The sequence below is a fragment of the Anguilla rostrata genome, chromosome 18, assembly GCF_018555375.3.
Source record: "Anguilla rostrata isolate EN2019 chromosome 18, ASM1855537v3, whole genome shotgun sequence".
NCBI lineage: Eukaryota > Metazoa > Chordata > Actinopteri > Anguilliformes > Anguillidae > Anguilla > Anguilla rostrata.
Genome location: NC_057950.1, coordinates 4,778,241 through 4,796,971, shown reverse-complemented (window position 1 = coordinate 4,796,971; position 18,731 = coordinate 4,778,241). Strand labels below are relative to the sequence as shown.

Here is an 18,731-nt window from a genome sequence, read left to right as displayed (position 1 = left end):
CACTGCGGGAAAATTAAAAAAAAAAACTGCCATTTAAAATGGAACACGAGAACCAAAAATCCCAAATCCAACAGCTTCAGACTGAGCGCCATCCAACGACACCACAGGACAAAACGTTGTTTTATGATTATTTCATTCACAAAATGCCACAGACACATATCACCGATATCAAAGCAACTGGCTCTCTGCCCCTGGCTGAAAAGGAGACGTGGGAGGAGTCGGTTCTTCTCAACAACCGTCAATGAAGTCAATGGAGCCATCGCCATGACGATGGCGCTGCGAGGAGCGCGTTCGGATTGGACGGCTCCACGGCAGGGCGGGAAGAGTTCCCCTCGGCTCCGCGCAGGAAGTGGCCGAGCACTTCCTGTCACTAGTGGGGACTCGTTACTCACCCCGGCCAGATGGACCCCTCTCTGCTACCTGCACGTGTGACTGAGGTCATGTGACTGAGGTCATGTCTGTCCAAGGTCGGCTAAGCCTGAGGCAAACCAATACTGCTCAACCTGGTTGGCTCAGTGAGTTCACCTCTATGGCACATAACCGTCAGGGCTTCAACCCTGGGGGGGGGTGGTGGGGGGGTCAGAGGGATCGGAAAGGAAATAGGGTGTTTGCCGAATCAGAATCAGAAGTCTGTGGGCTGCATTTAATGCGTAACTCTGCATTCTCAGAGCCCAGGTGTCTCTACGTTCTCAAACGACATGGATCCATCAGAACTGCAAGAAAGGGAACAGAAACGAAACAAAAGCAAAATGGCGGACAATTTTTGAGCAGCTAAAAAAATTAAAATAAAACTGAAGTCCTCATTCTTGCATTGTCTTCTAGGGCTGTAGTACGCACACACACACACACACACACACACACGCACGGAGTGGAGACGTCGGGGGAGACCCTCACCGCTGGCTGACGGAGGCGGTGTGCTAATTTACAGCGCAGCTCCCCCCGCTGTCTGCGCAGCTCACGGCCCCTCCCAAGCACAACAGAGCCAGACGGGGCCGGCAGGAAGTGAGCTAACGAGCTAGCGCGTTAGCGCAATGCCCCCCCCGGGCCCTCCAGGGGCCCCTCCACCGGCCCCGAGGACAAGGGCCCGCTTCCTGACTCCACACATGCTGGTCTGATCAGAGAGGGCCTTCCCCAAAGCACCCCCCCCACCCCCCACCACCCTCTCCCCCCATACCTCCCTCCCCCTCCTTCCCTCAGTGGCCTGACTGATTTATGGAAGTCCTGTCTGGATTCTTCCCACTGGAATGGCCGACCACAACTGCACTGCAGACATGGAGAGCCATCCTCTCGCATGCTTAGAAAAACAACCCCCTCATCCGCCCCCCCCCCACCACCCCAAAAAAAACCTCCCCCCAGCCCTCCATGATGAGCTGGGTCTGAGGAAGGAGACATGACCATGTCATGACTTCATTCTCCGGCAGCTGTTCATCACAAAAAAAAAAAAAAAAAGGTCAAAGGTTTTCCCATTTGAAACGCAACCCTCAAATCTCAAATGGCTTCTCTCTTCCACCGACGGCCTTCCGTTCGGAAGAAAAGGGCTCGTCCCCAAACAGACAGCGACGACCGGACTCTTCCCGTAGCTCCGCCCCGACGGTACAGGAGACAGGACGTGCCTCATTACCCCAGGGAGGGCACACGCACTGATGCGGGAAGGGATGTGATCCCTCACACAGTAGACCTAAGGCCACAGGGCCAGTTTGCGTGTGGAAGTTCAACCATCAGAGCTCATCAATCCCGGTGCTGGAAAGCTACAGGGTCCGTTAGCTTCTGTTTTTAACCTTAAAATCAACGATAAGTTCAGATCCAAGAAACCAGGGGAGCTGAGTTAACTGTGCAGTCATCTGCTTTAATTTAAATTAAATTTAACGCTTTCTGGACTGAGGAGACGCTTCTCCCGGTGATGGTTTCCCCCGGTGGGGTGAAATGTTTCGTTTAGTTTCTCACACACGCCACGGGCTCCTTCGCACGCCGAATCGGAGCGGCCTCCCCCCTCCAGCCGCCCGGATCAGGCCCGCGGGCCCCGTCTGAACACGCAGCCTGATAAAAATCAGACAAATTAGCAGCAAACCGAACCCGTGCATGCGCTGGAATACCGGCCCCAGCTCAGATAACCTCTGTTTTTTTTTTTTTTGCCAAAATAAATGTGTGGAGGTAACCGGAGACGGAGAGATTACAGAAGGATTTTCGCTGCTTTGCTACGCAGGTGCGAAGCGAGACACCACTTCACCAAGCCAGAGGGCAACACAAAAGGACAGACGGAGGCAACCCCCTGCCACGCACCCCCCCTCCCAAAAAAAACTATTCACCATGTTTTTTTTCCTTCCCTTCTCATGTTATGTCTCTGTATTCATGCACTTCCAGGCCAAGTCGAGAGAGATCCTTATCACAGAGCAACACTTCCTCTCTGGGGGCTGGCAATGGAGTATTATTCAAAATGGCAGCCTGCCACTCGCTCCCATTCCCCCCCTCCTCCACCACCCCCCTCCCCATCCCCAAATCTGCATCTCTATGGCAACACCACCACCAGCACGTGTGGAAACATTTTTTTTGTGTATGCGATGACGCTGCTCTCGCTCAGGAAGGGAGCAGACATCGACGCCACACAAATCATGGCGGAACCACACCGTGATTTAATTTGGCGGTTATTGAGTGATGTAATCAACAGGGGCTGTCACATCTGCGGGGATTTAAAAAACAAGAAAAAATAAAAAAGAGCCCAGACACTTTTATCTTATTAGTCCTTACCAATGGCGCGGGGGAGACCCCATTACCGCCACCGAGCGACCCTTTCCAGCGACTCCGCTGGGGGCTAGCGGGAGAAAACTTTATCACGTTGGCGGGAAAACCGCTGTAATCCCCCTTCCCCTGTCACACCCGCCATGTCAAACGCCGTCAGAACACGCTCTCAGGACGCCAGCCTTCGACGCAGGGACGGGTACACACGGGTGTCACACGAGCTGCACAGCATCACTGCACATAATTATGTAATCCTATACGCACATAAGCGGTGTGTTTACTTATTTAGATCAGGCACGGTTAATAAGCTGAGGATTTACCATGCAAAAAAACATGGGCAGAAACTCCCCGTCTGCCAATGAGACACAACGCGACGCACAACGCTACACAACCGACAACGAGGGATATTTTTGATGTAATTCAACTTTTATGAGCTGGGATTGGATGGGTCGTCTCCCACCAATCAGCACGCTGGCTGCCGTTTAGTCGCGTCTCTACCCACCAATCAGCACGCTGGCTGCCGTTTAGTCACGTCTCTGGTATCCCAGGTTCAAAGACTCCAAAGGAGGAGAAAAACACAAAGACTCAGCAGTTCTGAAGAAGCACCACAACACAAACCACAGAGTTTACCTTCCGGCCAATGAGGACTAGCCCCAGCAGGGAATTCCTGTTTTGTTTTTTTTCCCCTTTCTTTTTCTTTCTTGCAGTACAAAGCAAATCGGATCACAAAGCCAGAACCATGCCAAGGGGGAGAAACCTGCATCATCACGATCCTGACTGTATTTTCAGATATGATGTAGGTACTGAGGAATTTTAAAAAAGGTCATGAGGTTTTTTTAAAAAAAAATTTAAGTCTCCGAAATGATGTTATCTCCATTCAGCTGGTCCCAGCACAGTGACACGAACACCTCTGATCTGTCAGCAGTGCAGTAATATAGAGAGGGCATGCAGGGGGAAAACTAAAAAAAATTCAACTGAAGAATTTCACTGACTTAAAGGAGACCTCTCACAGATTTTCAGCTTGCCTTACAATAATGTGTTTTATAGATTTTTTCTTTCTTTAGAGCAAGTCCATTCTTATTTGAAAAAAAATAAGAGGCAGAAAAGTGTTTTTTTTTTTTAATTCTTATTGGTACATAACCAATCACATGCCAAGTCAATAGGCATTGATTTTCAGCAAAAAAAAGAAGCTCCTCACAGAAACGGAAACACACAATGTGGCTCTAAAGGGTTAAAAAAAGAAGAAAGGAAAAAGCTCAAAGATCTGTGGCTTTAATGGAGCCGGTTCTATCCAGCAGACATACATTGTGACCCTCACTATTAAAATGCCCTACCGTTAAAAAAAGAGCTGCAGCTCCACCAGCATTTAAAAAATGTATTTTATTTTTTATTTTTTTTAAGCGCCGACCGCAACGGTAGCAGAAGTCAAGGGCTGCCGTGATTCACTCTGTCTGGCAGAGCCGGAGCTCCAGAAGTCAGGCGGACTCCGTTCAGCCGACGACCGTTCACTCATCCATCCATCCATCCATCCATCCATCAGAGAGCGTCGGCTCGCTCGGACAGGGGGGCCACCATAAACGACAGCGCGTCCAGGAGAAACAACCGAATCACCGCAAACCGATTTCTGCAGGGCCCAGCCGCCGCGTACATCACCGTGAACCTTTTAACGACGACTCGCGGACGCTGGAGCCATTTTGTTTATTCGCTAGTCCAAACCGCCTTCCGTTCCTGAGTGACTGACTCCCTTTCGTGAGGAGTTTCAGCCCTAAAAAAAAAAAGTGTGACACTAACTTGAGGAAAACTTCAGGAAAGTGTAGTTAAAAAGAATAAGGAGAAAATCAATCCTTCCCTCCGATGCATTTGTGCAGACAGTACATCTAATCAACCGGCGAAAAAAGGGTGAACTAATGGAGAATTAAAGAGGCCAGAGGCCAACCATGAGGGGGGGGGGGGTCGTGGGGATAGTGGAGGGGATGCTGCCGTGGTTTTAAATTAAGATCCATCGTGCTTAAATAGGACCAGGTCCCCGGCCCGCCCCATTCCGAGGCACCTGTCGGAAAGGAAATTAAACATGCCGGACCCGCGGCCAGGCCAGGCCGGTGTGGGGTGCTGATAGATGGGGGCGGGGGGGTCTGAAAGAGAAGGGAACGCTGTAAATGAAATGGGCTTTGCTCGGTGGCCCGAATCGTGTCGCTTATTACCTTAATTAAAATAGGTTCGGCACAGCCTCTGCACCGCACCCCGTCCCGTCCCAGCACCTGGTGGTGTGGGGTGGGGGGGCATCGGGGAGGGGGGGGTGGACAGCGAGAGAGCAGCCAGTGTGTTACGCACTTAGACCTGAAGGTACTGCAGTAGTACTACAGGAGAGCTGTGACTCTTTTACAGCATACAGGCTGCATAGGAGCGCGGCTACAGCAGAGCCAGTGTCTCTCTCTCTCTCTCTCTCTCACACACACACACACACACACACACAAGGAACTGAGGCAGAGCCTCAAATTTGACTGGTTACACTAACTTCTCATTTTCCGATTCCTCACATACATATTTTTCCATCAAATATGAATAGTAATGTTTAAACACAAAAAAAGTTTTATATAAATGCCAAGTAAAATATTACTCAAGACTTTTTGGCTATTTGAAAAAATGAGTTCCTTTGAAACATTTTTCCCTTTTTTAAATGTGGATCACAAATTTGAAACGCCGCGACGCAACCTCATTTAAAAAAGGGGAGAGCCACAGGAGGCAGTATATATTTTAACCGACCGCACAGCTTGGACCCGAAACGTGTTTTCAGTGGCGTGAGCAGAGCCCCTCTTCTGGCCCCCTGCTCCGTTTAAAAAAAAAAAAAATAAAAAAAGGGAAAGTTTAAAGTGTCACCTTCTGTCACATAATTGTGACGAATCGATGCAATGAACTGGAAGAGGAGGAATACGGGTGGGTCAAGGAGATTTCGGGCTGCGACTGGACCCGTTCGTCAGATGGAATACAATATGTCCTCTCCCCCCAAGTCTCCTGGACACACGCTGGCCTATTGAATATTAACAGCGGGTGACAGCTATGATAAGGCCGTTTTCGACATTCGGTTCATGGCAAAAGGGACCTAGGGAGAGAGCGTGCACTGCTGGGCTTAAGGGGGGCAGATTTTGGAAACGCAAGGCTCCTGTGGGTCGAGGGAACCCGAGGGTTGGGTTTCACGTCTGAAGCAGAGGGCCCCTCTGGTTTTATTAGGGTGCCCCCACCTGGGCACGGGACGGAAGCGACATAGCTCAGGAGGTAAGAGCGGTTGTCTGGCAGTCGGAGGGTTGCCGGTTCAATCCCCCTGCCCTGGGCATGTCAAAGTGTCCCCGAGCAAGACACCTAACCCCTAGTTGCTTCCAACGAGCTGATCGGTACCTTGTATGGCAGCCTTTCACCGTTGGTGTGTGAGTGTGTGTGTGAATGGGTGAATGAGAGGCATCAATTGCAGCGGCATGATTCCATACAGAGTACCCCGCCCCCGCCCGCCCGCCCCCCCCCTCTCCAGCCATCACCGTCTAATCCAGAGAGACAAGACTGTCACCCCTGACAACCCTTCATTTCTCACTCGTTTGCTGCCTTTTTTTAAAAAAAGTCTTATTTAAATGTTGATTTGACGTCCTCGAAGAGAAGACCAAGCGGCAGGACTGTTTAGTTTCAAAGTCCAGACAACAATTTAGATGGGAGAACTTATCCTTGCAGAACGAGACTACTTGTGGATTTAGGTACGTGTGCTGTGTGCACTGCGAGAGAGTCAGGAACTAAAAATTTATTAGCAAATTAAAAGAAGAAAAAAGACAAAAAAGACAAGCAAAATAAACGGGTAGGATGGGTTTCTTTAAAATTCTTCCATAATAGTCAAGAAACGGCAGTCAAAAACAGGCCTGAGAAACAAAACTGCTTCAGGCGACTCATTTAACACAACTTTCATCCACACTAAACATTCTGCTACAAGAATCAGGCATAATAAATAAAATATGCAAATACGCCTCAGCCTCCCCGACCCCCCAATCCGAGACCTCAACATAAACTACAGATCTCCAAATAAAGCCTATCATTTTGAAAAGCATTTTTTTTAAATACCTTAAAAAATTTTTTTGAAAAAACATGAAAAGTGCGCTCTGGTTAAGGCATCAGGCTCTGAAGGAAACCAGGAGATTTATGGCGGAAAGGCCACATAAACGCTGCCGCAGTATATTAGCCTCCCTCGCCGTTCTTCTGTCTGCCCCCGTAGACTTTCTGCGGGACTTTCAGGGTAAGGTCTGGCCAAGGCCTGCACATTTGGGTGGGGGGGGGGGGGGGGGGGGACCTCAAATCCTCCGGCCATTACATGAACTTCAACCGAGGGGTTAACAAAATGGTAAATGGAACTGCATTTATATAGCGCTTTTATCCAAAGCGCTTTACAACTGATGCCTCTCATTCACCCATTCACGCACACACACCAACGGTGAAAGGCTGCCATGCAAGGTACCAATCAGCTCGTTGGGAGCAACTAGGGGTCAGGTGTCTTGCTCGGGGACACTTCGACACGTCCAGGGCGGGGGATCGAACCGGCAACCCTCCGACTGCCAGACAACCGCTCTTACCTCCTGAGCTATGTGGTTGGACAAGGGTCCAGCTAACAGCCTGCAGCATTCAGGCACCCGCTCTTGCATCACAAGGATTCGTGCAGCAATGTTGCTCCGGTTTAGGAAGCAGGAACACATGCATGGGGGGGGGCATGGGGGGGTTAGCTCAAAGATCCACCACTCAAACCTCATGGCCACTTCCAAGGTTTGTGGCCAGGGGGCTCCCCTGGAAAAATATTTCTGCTTCAACGAGACTCCTTGATAAAACAAATTACTAAAAATCCTTGAAGATCCAACCATCGCTTTTCCATCTTCAGTGACCAAGCAGAGTGGTCTGTGAGCACCAGGCTCTCTCTCAAGAGAAACCCGATTAAGGAGGAGGCTCTCAGGGAGGGGGACCAGGTCTCCCTTCCACGGGAACAAAAACAATGGAGGAGGACCTTTTCTTAATTTACGGCTGCTGTTAGGAGCTCAATGCATCCAAGCTCCCCCGCATAACTCCATTTTGTTTTATGATGTGAAATGGCACGGCCGCATTCTTAATTTCCCTTATTGATCTGATGGCATGATGGCCAACCGGGGAGGAGGAGGAGGAGGCCGGTGAATTACTCGAGGACCCCAGGCGACTGTTTCCCAGGCGATTGTTACCGAGGCAACGCATTAAACCACATTACATACAGTACTTCCTCCAGCAGGCGTTCTCCATCTAGGATGGCCTACAAATCTTAACGCAGAAGCCATTCTGGCTCCAGTAAGTGCCCTGGCTCAAGGACTTCTTACTAGGAATGCCCCCCCACCCCCTCGCCTACCCATGGGATTCAAACCACTAACCCTTCTGGGTCATGAGCCGAGCCCCCACCCAGTGCAGAAATGCGAAGATAAGCGCTCTGTGAACCCCTGGCGTTTCCTTCCTGTGAGAGGTCCCGGAGCGGGAGGGTGGGGGGTGGGCGGCGGCGGCAGTGCGGGGGGGGTCTCACCAGGAAACCACCACAGCAGATTATGCGCGTTTTCCGCAGAAAGCAGAGCGGATGAGCGTGACGTCAGAGTGTTGGCCTCCTTCTCTTTCGCTCCCTGCCGTCCGGCACTACAAGCCCCATGAGCACAGCACATGCTCCGCCGGCCCATAATGCAACAGCGAGCCACCGCGGCGCTAAACAGACGCAGCTAGCCTTCTCTAAAATGGAGCTCACCAAATATTTCACCAAAGAAAACGATCTGACGCCACACAGCGTATGATAACAGCAGACAAGGGAGAAGGAAGTGAAGAACAGTCGAGGGGCATCATTGCCACTAACAAATATCCATCTATCCATCCATTATCTATACTCACATGTCCTGGGCAGGGTCGTGGGGAGTACTGGAGCCTATGTCAGCATACATTGGGCAAACAAACATCATAAAATCATCTTTTAAAAGGTTATCTGGTGGTTTTTAAAGATTAAAGTGTGGGAGCAGATCTCACAAAGACGATTTATTTTGCACAAGAGCAGCTACTGGAGTGGAGTGGTGGTGTAGGGAGCGACACTAAAAACAGCCGCAGAAGTGGGTGTCTAAGCTCCATTACTCAACAAGCTGTCCCCCGTCTGGCACCATTAACAGACGAGTGCTTCAGGGGCGAGAGCACCCAAAATAAAGAGGCAGGGCGGGCCAGGGGAGGCTTCGGCAAGCAGAGCCATCCTAATTCCCCTTACAATGAAAAATACAAAACAACACAGTCATCATTAATCCAGCGAGACACTGCACTTAGCCTGTCACTCCGGTTGAGCGCATGTGATTCTCTCGCCCAGCCCTTCGAGTTCGCCCTTAAATCTGCTCATTAAAACCTTGCTAATTTGATTTGCCGTTAATGAACTGTACGTTGCGCCCCCAAATTAAAGCATTAGCCTCGTATGTCGACGGATGGAAAAAAAAAAAGAAAAAAGAAAAAAAAAAAAGGCTGAATCGGGAGAGTTACTGTACAGTGCCCTACAGATTAAGAATAATACCCTGGAAAATGTCAATAGGTACAGTTCTTTTCAAAGGCCATAATTAACATTAATGCGAGGCAGAAAATGAGAGCCATTTCCAGACAGAGCAGTCTGCAGAGAGGGAAAAGCGTACTACCATCAGTAATACTGACGGCAAGGCCAAAGGACACCGAGCGTTGCCAGGACACACTGCCGCAGAGACGTGAGCCCAGCCGCACGACAACCATCTAACCAGCCTGCAGATTCCTGGATCCACATGTAGGCTGGGAAGATGCCTGCTCGTGTGACCAGCAGGGCGGCGCTATAGAGCGGGCGGGAGAACAAAAAAAAAAAAAAAAAAAAACACACTTTCAACTTTCAAGACCAATTTTTGGAAAGCCAGATTCATAAACAATGAAGATCGATTTAGATGTTTTTGGTAGTTCCATCTGAACTTTTGCTGTCAGGCAGGATGTGCACGTAGAATAAGTGAATTCTCTCTCGTGTGATTCAATGCACAAGAATAGACGCACATAAGAGAAGTAGAATTAATCTCAAGGAAGCGCACTGTCTTTATCAACTGGACAATGGAATGCCATAAATAGACACCATAAATATTTCTGGGCTAGAAAACGGAAACATTGATAAATGTCACTCCCTCTCCCTCTTTCTATCAATATGGAGACATGGCATCAACAATAATGCAATTCTACCCCGTACAGTTACACAAAAACCAAAGTTCTTTTCATTTTAAAAAAAGGGCTATTCATTCAATCTTGATTCTAACCGTAATCAAATCTTGATGAGTTATTCTCCACTCATCACTCACCGTTGGATTCTGTCATGAAATTTAAGCAGAGCAAGCAGAATCCAGAATCCTGTCCTTGTTCACGCGGGTACAACAAATCAATCAAGAGCTTTTTTTTAGGGGCCAGCGAAGAGGAAAGGGTTAGGTTAGGGTTTCAGGTGTGTCTTCCTCAAAATGCACCACCCGCCCCCCCCCCAAAACCGCCAAACACGATCCCACAACTCCGCTGTCCTGAACACCAGGGTGACAGGACGCCACTCCCACACGTCCCAGGGCACAATCCTAGCAATCCCAGAAAACACTCACCTCCCTCAATCCCAAAACCTCCCCCCCCCCCACCCGCCACCAACATCCCTTTTCCTAGCGTACATTTTGTCTGGCAAACTGACGGCGGAAAGCCACACCTGAGAGGCCCGCTAAAGCCAGCTTAGTCATGCTGACGGCCATGTCAACATCGCGGACCACGGACACGGTTCAGCAGGGACTGGCCTTCTGAGCAGCAGTGGAACCAGACCTGGATTCAAATACTTTTTCTATGCTTTACTGACCTTGTCCGGTGTATTGGAACCAATGAAATACTCTCAAAAAGTGCAAACCCCCCACCTTCTGGTCATATTGGCAGGCTCAATTACACCAGGCAAGAGCAACAGAGCACAGAAAGGTATTTGAATCCAAAACAAACAGGTATTTGAACCCAGGTCTGAGTGGAAGAGAGCCAGGCACTCCGATCCCTCTCCTGTCAACACAATCCGTTACCGTGAGAACGCCATCAGCGTGTCCATCACCGAAGACGAAGTCCCAAACGATCCAGCGGCAGCTTGCACTTAATTAACTCCATATTCCTCCGTTTTCTGAAAAAATCGATATTACTGCGCTATTGAGAGTTTTTACAAACGTGGTGTCAAGCTTTTTACTGCGCTAATTACCTCTCAGCTGAAGCAGGTTTTCACACATTTAGCATCTCGAAGGGGAGCCGTTTAGGCCCACTGGAAAGCTGTGGAAAAAAGAGCCGCTCGGGTTGGCTCGATCGCGAACGCCGAGCGAAGCAGCAATACGATAAAAAAGCAAATCATCTCTTTTTTTTCTCCATCTGTTCATTCCAAGGCCTCACCAACCAGAAGACTGTCTGGACATATTACCTACCCACAGCTTCAGGTTTTATGTTTGGAGGGGGTGGGGGGGTGGGGATGCTTTACTTGTTCGTTCTACGGCACGGAAATGGTTCAAGATCATGAAAATGAAGATGTGATCTTCAAGCAATTCCACCCCCACCCCACCCCTGTCTGAACACCAAACCTGAAGAAGAGGGTAATATGTCCCCATACACACGTGTAAGTCTGTACTTATGCTGTTGTGAATGAATATACCATTGCCAGCTGTGGTAAACAACCTTACGGTCACTTCCTTTGCATCTCCATTAAAATAAATAAATACATGAATGAATGAATGAATGAAAAGGAAGGGTTTTCGTGTCCCATTGACTGAAATACGTTTTAAACACAAACATTCAATGAACATCAAATTATTTTTTTGTATGTTAAGATCGTACTGCCACCACAGAAAGGCCTGTACCCTAAGGTTCGAGCTGCTGTAGATTTTTAACAGCTGCTGTAGCCCAGTCATGGATATAAACTCTATTTCACAGATGCACTAGGCCTACTGCAATGGGACGGTAATTTGTTCTGTTCTTTTAACCTGTCCCATCTTTTGATTCCTCCTATTGCTTGATGTTTTATGTAGTTCATAACAGCACTTAAAAAAATAAAGGTCAACCGACTGTACGCCAGCAGAAAGCAGGAACAGCGTTTCCGCCTGACTGTACTTGTTTCTCCAGCCTGGCCCTTTTTTTAACCTGTCCCATCTTCGGAGTCCTCCAATTCCATTATGTTTTATGTAGTTGACAACAGCACTTAAAGGTCAACCGACTGTACACCAGAAAAAAGCAGGAACAGCGTTTCTGCCTGACTGTACTTGCCACCGCGACCCTGACCAGGATTAAGCGGATTAGAGGATGGATGGATGGATGGATGGATGGATGGATGGATGGATGGATGGATGGATGGATGGATGGATGGATGGATGGATGGATGGATGGATGGATGGATGGATGGATGGATGGATGGATGGATGGATGGATGGATGGATGGATGGATGGATGTACTTGTTTCTCCAGCCTGGCTGTTCGTTTTTTTATTTGGCGCATTGAAAGTGGCCGAGTTGGGAGTTCGCTGCGCTCGGCTAGCCTCGTTAGCCAGATGATCAACACCCCCCCCCTTCCCCCTTCACGCAGGCTTCAGATGATTCACGACGACCAAAAAAAAAAAAAAAAAAACGACCCAGCGCCAAATAAATCTGAAGCTGCGATCAGGGCCCCCCCCCCTCCATCATTGTTCTAATTGTGGGAAAATAAAAAACGCAGCTCAGTCCGTAACTCAAGCTGCCCAGCGCAACAATAACAGGAAACAAACTGCTGACACGAGCAGGGACACGCCCATGGGTGGCGCGTGGTTGCCATGGCGAGATATGAAGTGCTGACTAGAGGAAAAATGGGGGGTGGGGGTAGAGGTGGAGGGGGGGGGGGGGGGTTTGAGAAATGATGCTGTTCAAGTGTCCGGAGTCAAAGATAGGACTGCTTGCGTATCGTCTCCAGGCCTGACGCCCGAACTTGTGATGTCATCAGGTGACGTAACCGCCAGACTTTTACACCGATCCGTTATTTTATTTATTAATTTTTTTAAAGCTTCCGGGGACCTGGAGGGAAGCTGAAAAAAGGGATATGCAGTGTTCCACACACTCCCCCCACAGAGCCCTTACGAAACCATTACAGATTCATGAGGCCCCTCACTGCATTAATCCAACGAAATACTGTCACGCCAAAAGATATAGGGAACCATGCCCTGACAGCATCAAAATACAATTATTGAGATTTATATGCCATTTCAAATATAACAGGTACAGATATAGATTTCATGCAACCCTGAAGTTTATAAATGCATGGAAAAATCGATAGACCTTTTTATGTTTTTTTTTTTTTGTTTTGTTACCATGACCACGTACGGTACACCTTCTTAGGTACGACGTCTTCCGAAAACTCCCCTTTGAATACCTCAATTTCAATAAAGGATTTTGGCTCCATTTATTAAAATATAAATGCGTAAAAAATCTATGCCGAATATTCCCTGAGAAACTTGTGCCGAAGACGGAGAATATTTCTACAGACTCGAAAAATAGATATTGCTGCTGATCGTTAAGCGATTTTGCACTCATAAAACGCATTCTGGTTCCTTATGCTCAAGCTGCAGCACGTAGCGGCTGCGAGGTCATAAATTACACATCTCGCTACGATCCCGCGAAGACAAGGCCTGCACTGATCCTCACAGAGTTGTTATGAATTAATGTAAACCAAGCCATTCCTTTTTATTTTTTTTTCACCCCCTCATAAAAATCTTTATTTTTAAAGAACAATTTCATGCCTGTAGGGGGGGGGGAGGGGGAGGGGGGAGGACCAGGTGGCGAAATGGCTGCCATTTAATTCCTGAAGAAGTGCTAGCTCAGCTGGGCTATCGTTTACCGCCATCCCCGTCCCCACCTCCTCCGCCCGGGGGGGGGGGAAAGGGGGGGTGGGGGGGGGCTGGGGAGCCTCATCTGAAGAAGGTGGCCTCTCATGAATTATGATTCTCCCTCCTCTGTTATGGACCAGTGGACAGGTTATTCTTGGACACGCTCAATCCCATAAAATGAGATGTCCAACCCCCACGTTTAAATATGAAACAGCATTGAGTGCAGTATCTGGCTCGAGCATTAAGGGGGGGGGGTCTGGCAGCACAAGAAAGCCATTGTTTCCCCCCGAGCTCACAAGAGCTGGTGCTCAGCCGTACAGTACAGCGCTCACACCTGCAGGCTACGGCCCTCTGCAGGCTCATCCTGAAATGCTAAGGGACTGCAGAAACCTTCCACACACATATTGTGGATTCAAAAATTAATTGTATCCTAAATTCCTTCAATTTTATCATCCAAAAGCTTCTGGGGCACTTCGGCTTGACACATCTGGGAGAGGGCTAGTTTGTTTTACCATCTTTTGACGTTTCCAGGCTGGCAGTTGCCTCCGCATGTGGGCATCACCCCTGGCACCAGCGCGGTGGCAGTTGGGCGTACTCTCAGAAGGCCAAAATCAGAAGGCCTAAAACCCGATTTTTTTGGACTTCAAACCAGCGCTGCTCGGCGGAGGGGCCGGGATTATAGACGCAGAGGTAATCCCCAGAGGCACGCAGAGGTAAGCCCCAGAGACACGCGAAATCTAATTAGTGCCTTGTTCTCACTGGACCGTGCAGTTCCTGACACGAGGTTTAGGGAGCAGGGCGATTTCACACCTTTCAACTCTTCTGTGACAGTTACAAATAAATAAATAAGGGGGACGGAGGACCTTTCAAACCAGTGAAATGCCACAGCAATAAGCAAACAGTCATCAGAGCGAGCTTGTTGGCAGTTTTTTTTTTTAAAGCAATAAAATGACCATTTAAATAAAATTTAAAAAAAAAACGATTTCCTTCTAACTGCCCGCTTGGATGTGAGGAAGATTGCCATTAAACACTGCGTGAGCCGTTTTTTATATATTTTTTTGTCTTTATTTTATTGAATCCCGAGTGGCCGGGGAAGGAGTCTGAGGGAAGTGGGTCCCAGACGAGGGCTGGCACTGCGGGGCCCGTTAAAACACACCCCGCTTTCCCCCGAAAAAACACACCTCTCCAGAAGAAGCGTGAGGACGAGGAGCGGGCCCGTGCCAGGGTAAACAACGTCTGCTGGCGGCGACGCAGAAAACAGACACGCCCGCGCACCCCCCCACGCCCCCCTCCACCCCCCCCCCAGTCAGAAATCAAGCAGCGGAGCGGCAGACGCTGAAATATGTGGCCGCACAGCCACAGGAAACGCAATGTTTAATTCACAGATCCGCGGGGAAAGTGGTGATTATTTTTCCAGAGGGACCCGACTTTCATCGCAGCGCCTGGCCAAGGCCGTGCCAATCCAGCGGTCAGGGCCGCAGAGACCCTCGCTTGAGGAGAGAGAGAAGAAAAAACACTCCTTTCTTCTCCTTTAATTTCCCATCCATCACATTTTCTTTTCTTTTTTTTTTAAATCGTCTGCTCGCTCCGAGCCGCCGCGGAGCCGACGAGGCTGAAGTCGTCAGGAGGTGCGTCGGGTTACCCTCGGCGACGTCCCGTTAAAAAATCAAACAAGCACAGGGGCGCTGAAAAATACCGCGAGCGGCGGCTGACTTCTGAAAGCGTTTCTCAGGAGCGCTCAGCGTCTCCAGCGGAGAAAAATGACACCCCCGAGCCGTCTGTTCGACTTCCAACCGCGGCCGCTCGCACTTCTTCTTCTTCCTCCGCGATGTGCGTTCGCACCTGAATTTGCCTGAGCCCACGTCAAACCAGGTTAGATACTGGATTTCCTAAAAAAAAAAATCTATGACTTTTTGTGACACTGGACTGAAGCATTGAGTCGCTACATGTTTGAAACATTGCCAAAATGCAGCCGCGTCTGGCCATTTTCCTTCTTTTTGTATCCCCGTCCCCCAAATAAAGATGCCGCATTTCAATCATGGCACAGGAACTGGAAACCATTTTCCCCACAAAACAAAACATCAGAGCGATGAAGAGTACTGGTAACGAACGCAGATGGATTCAGGAGCTCTGACACGGAAAGCAAACAGCAATAAATTACAAGAGGGTGGAAAAAAACAAAAAAGTGAAGCCAACAACAGACCTGCAAATTACAGCTAGTGTGCGCTGTAAGTATTAAAGATATAAAAGAGTAAGACGTTGAGCAACAGCGTACACACATGCTGCTCTAGATAAATATACAGACATACGGACAGACAGGCAAACAGACAGATGTATATTAAAATGCTCGCTCGTGGGAGTGTTATTTATGCCGGGGGGTGAAACTTTATGAATTATGAATGCCCCTGTGGAGTTCCAGCGGCTAATTTAGGCAGCGAAGCGCTTAGCGTGCTAAACTAGCGCGCGGATAGGCGTGATATTTACCGCGAAAGCCGCGAGACGATGTTCTGACAGCTGAAACCGACGGGGGTCCCAACACACTGGACGCAGCGGCGCTTTGTAATGTTTTTGGAATTAAATAAAAACGTGTGAGAGCGAGGGCATGGTGGGGTGCGCTATGGCGCTCGCGGTTAAAAACACGTACCGCTGCCCACGCGGTGCTGCCCCCGGGGAGAAGGGGGGGGCTCGGCGTTTCGGTTGGGATCCCCAGAACGAGCCGTCGGCCCACGTCCCAAAAGACGCCCATGTGACTCCCAGCCCCGAGCTACAGCTAATTAGCACAGAACCTGCGAGAAGAAGCCGTTCTGCAGCTCTAAAAATTACAATCCATAGTGAAGTCTTCTTTTATTATTTTTAAACCTTTATCCCCAAAAGGACCACCGCCACAGGTGAATGTCTGGGGGAAAACCTAAAAATGAAATTCACATTTGGCCCTGCCAAAAGGAGAGGAGGGGTTTCATTGTTTATTTAGATTTCAGCAACGCAAGCTTCTCTCCTGTGATTCTGAAGACAAGATGGAGGCGTTGTGCTGGTCTGAAGCAGCAGCTCAGCTCCAGGGATATTTCTCCTCCCGTGTGTTCGCGTGGAGGAGGAGTAAGTATCCCAGCTGACACTGCAGCGGGAGAGGGAGGTTAAGATGGCCTCCATGTGGAGCTGATCTGACAGAAGCCGTGACCCAGCTTCATGCTCTTCCACCAGCTGACATCTGCCCCACAAACACAGGAGTACACACACACACACACACACAAAAACACACACGCATACACACAGACACACACACATACACACACACACACAGGACATACAGGTATGCATGCAGGCACGCGCACACACACATACACACAGACACACACACACAGGTATGCACACACACGCACTCACTCATGCAAACACACACACACACCCTTGTGCTTCTGCCGCGCCAGCAGATGGAACAGAAAGACCTGCTGGCTGTGCACACGAGCAGCCAAAGCCCTGGAGCTCCCCTCTCCTCTCCCTCTTCAGTGACATTGTGAGGACAGTCATACAGGGGACAGTCATACAGGGGACAGTCATACAGGGGACAGGCATACAGGGGACAGCCATACAGGGGACAGCCATACAGGGGACAGCCATACAGGGGACAGTCATACAGGGGACAGCCATACAGAGGACAGTCATACAGGGGACAGCCATACAGAGGACAGTCATACAGGGGACAGTCACACAGAGGACAGTCATACAGGGGACAGTCATACAGAGGACAGCCATACAGGGGACAGTCATACAGGGGACAGTCATACAGAGGACAGCCATACAGGGGACAGTCATACAGAGGACATATGTACCCAACATCCCCGTGGTTTCTGTCGTTACCGTCGGCGACGGGCCAGCCAATGCCGAAGCACTGCTCTAAAGCCCAAAAACCGCACCGGCAGAGAACGAGACGAGGCGCGGAGAGGGGGGAGACCGAAACGCTGGTCCCGAGCGCCTAAAAACATTCCTGAGCCCCCCGTATGGGGAGTGAGACAGGTGGGGGGGAAGGCAGAGGGGCTCTCAAAGGGGGTCTTGATGAGGGATTACCCACTCCCACAGGCCCCTCTCTGCGCTGCTGTACTGGGACAGAAGCATAAGTGGGGGGGGGGGGGGGTTCCTGGTGAGAGCAGGTGCGCCCTGTTTCTCCATATTAAACCTGTATTACATTAAGCATCCATGCCACACTGCCAGGAGCCGGAGGGGGGGGCTGTGGATCCTCCCACCAGAAACCACAAAAGATGCAGAGACATGGATTTGAAGGGGGGGGGGATCCAAGATGGCGTTGGGCCGAAGGTGGGGGGGGCTGCTACTTACGGATGTGAAGGCAAGCACTTCTTCATCTGTCAGCTTGTGGACGGGGTTGTTCTTCTGGAAATCTGTGCTGGATAAGCAGAAAAAATGTATGTTAATCTGCTGAGGGTACACAGGCTTGCCCCCCCCCACTCCACCGCACTTGAGCTGTACACTTGAGGGGAGGAGGGGGGGGGAATTCAATATCTGGAGGACCACGTCCGTGGATCTTTGTGGTTTCCCTTCAATCAACCACTTTAGGCCGTGTGCGCTCATCAGCCTGTAAACGACTAAAATTAACCACTTAAAAACTCTGCTGAAAAACACTGAAACAGACCCTTGACCACACGCCCCCTGCCCTTTTCATGACATTTCGCCTTTACTGATTCACACACGGTCAAGTGCTATCCCCATAATCAACCGCTAACTGTCGACACGTAGCGCATTTCAAACCGCCACCCCAGCGGGGAGAGAAAGAGAGGGCTTTTATTTCTCCCAGGTACGACTGTTAAAGGAACCACGTCTCAATCTTCTGCGAAAGCAATTTCGATTTAGGCAATCTGGATTCTCCGCGTTTTTTCCTCTGACGAGGAATTCTGAGGCACTTTGCTCAGCTGAACAAGGACGCCGAGCACATTGGGAAGGCTCAGCGGGCCTCTCGAAAGGCCCATTCGCACCTGCAAACGTCCAATGCGTCTGGCGCCATTTTCTCCAAACCGCTGCTTCTTTTTTTCCCCCAATGCGTTTCTAACGCGTAGCGGAAAACTACAGGCCGACGCCACAAAAATAT

The 18,731-nt window shown here is 49.6% G+C and overlaps 1 protein-coding gene across 1 annotated transcript in view; it reads right to left on the bottom strand.

Annotated features, from left to right (window-relative positions):
- ttc27 (tetratricopeptide repeat domain 27) overlaps window positions 1-18,731 on the bottom strand; it is a 102,395-nt gene that overhangs the window by 48,010 nt on the left and 35,654 nt on the right. Inside the window, exon 9 of the mRNA XM_064318121.1 lies at window positions 17,966-18,032. Within this exon, the coding sequence (XP_064174191.1) occupies window positions 17,966-18,032 (67 nt within the window). The remainder of the gene's footprint in view (window positions 1-17,965; window positions 18,033-18,731) is intronic.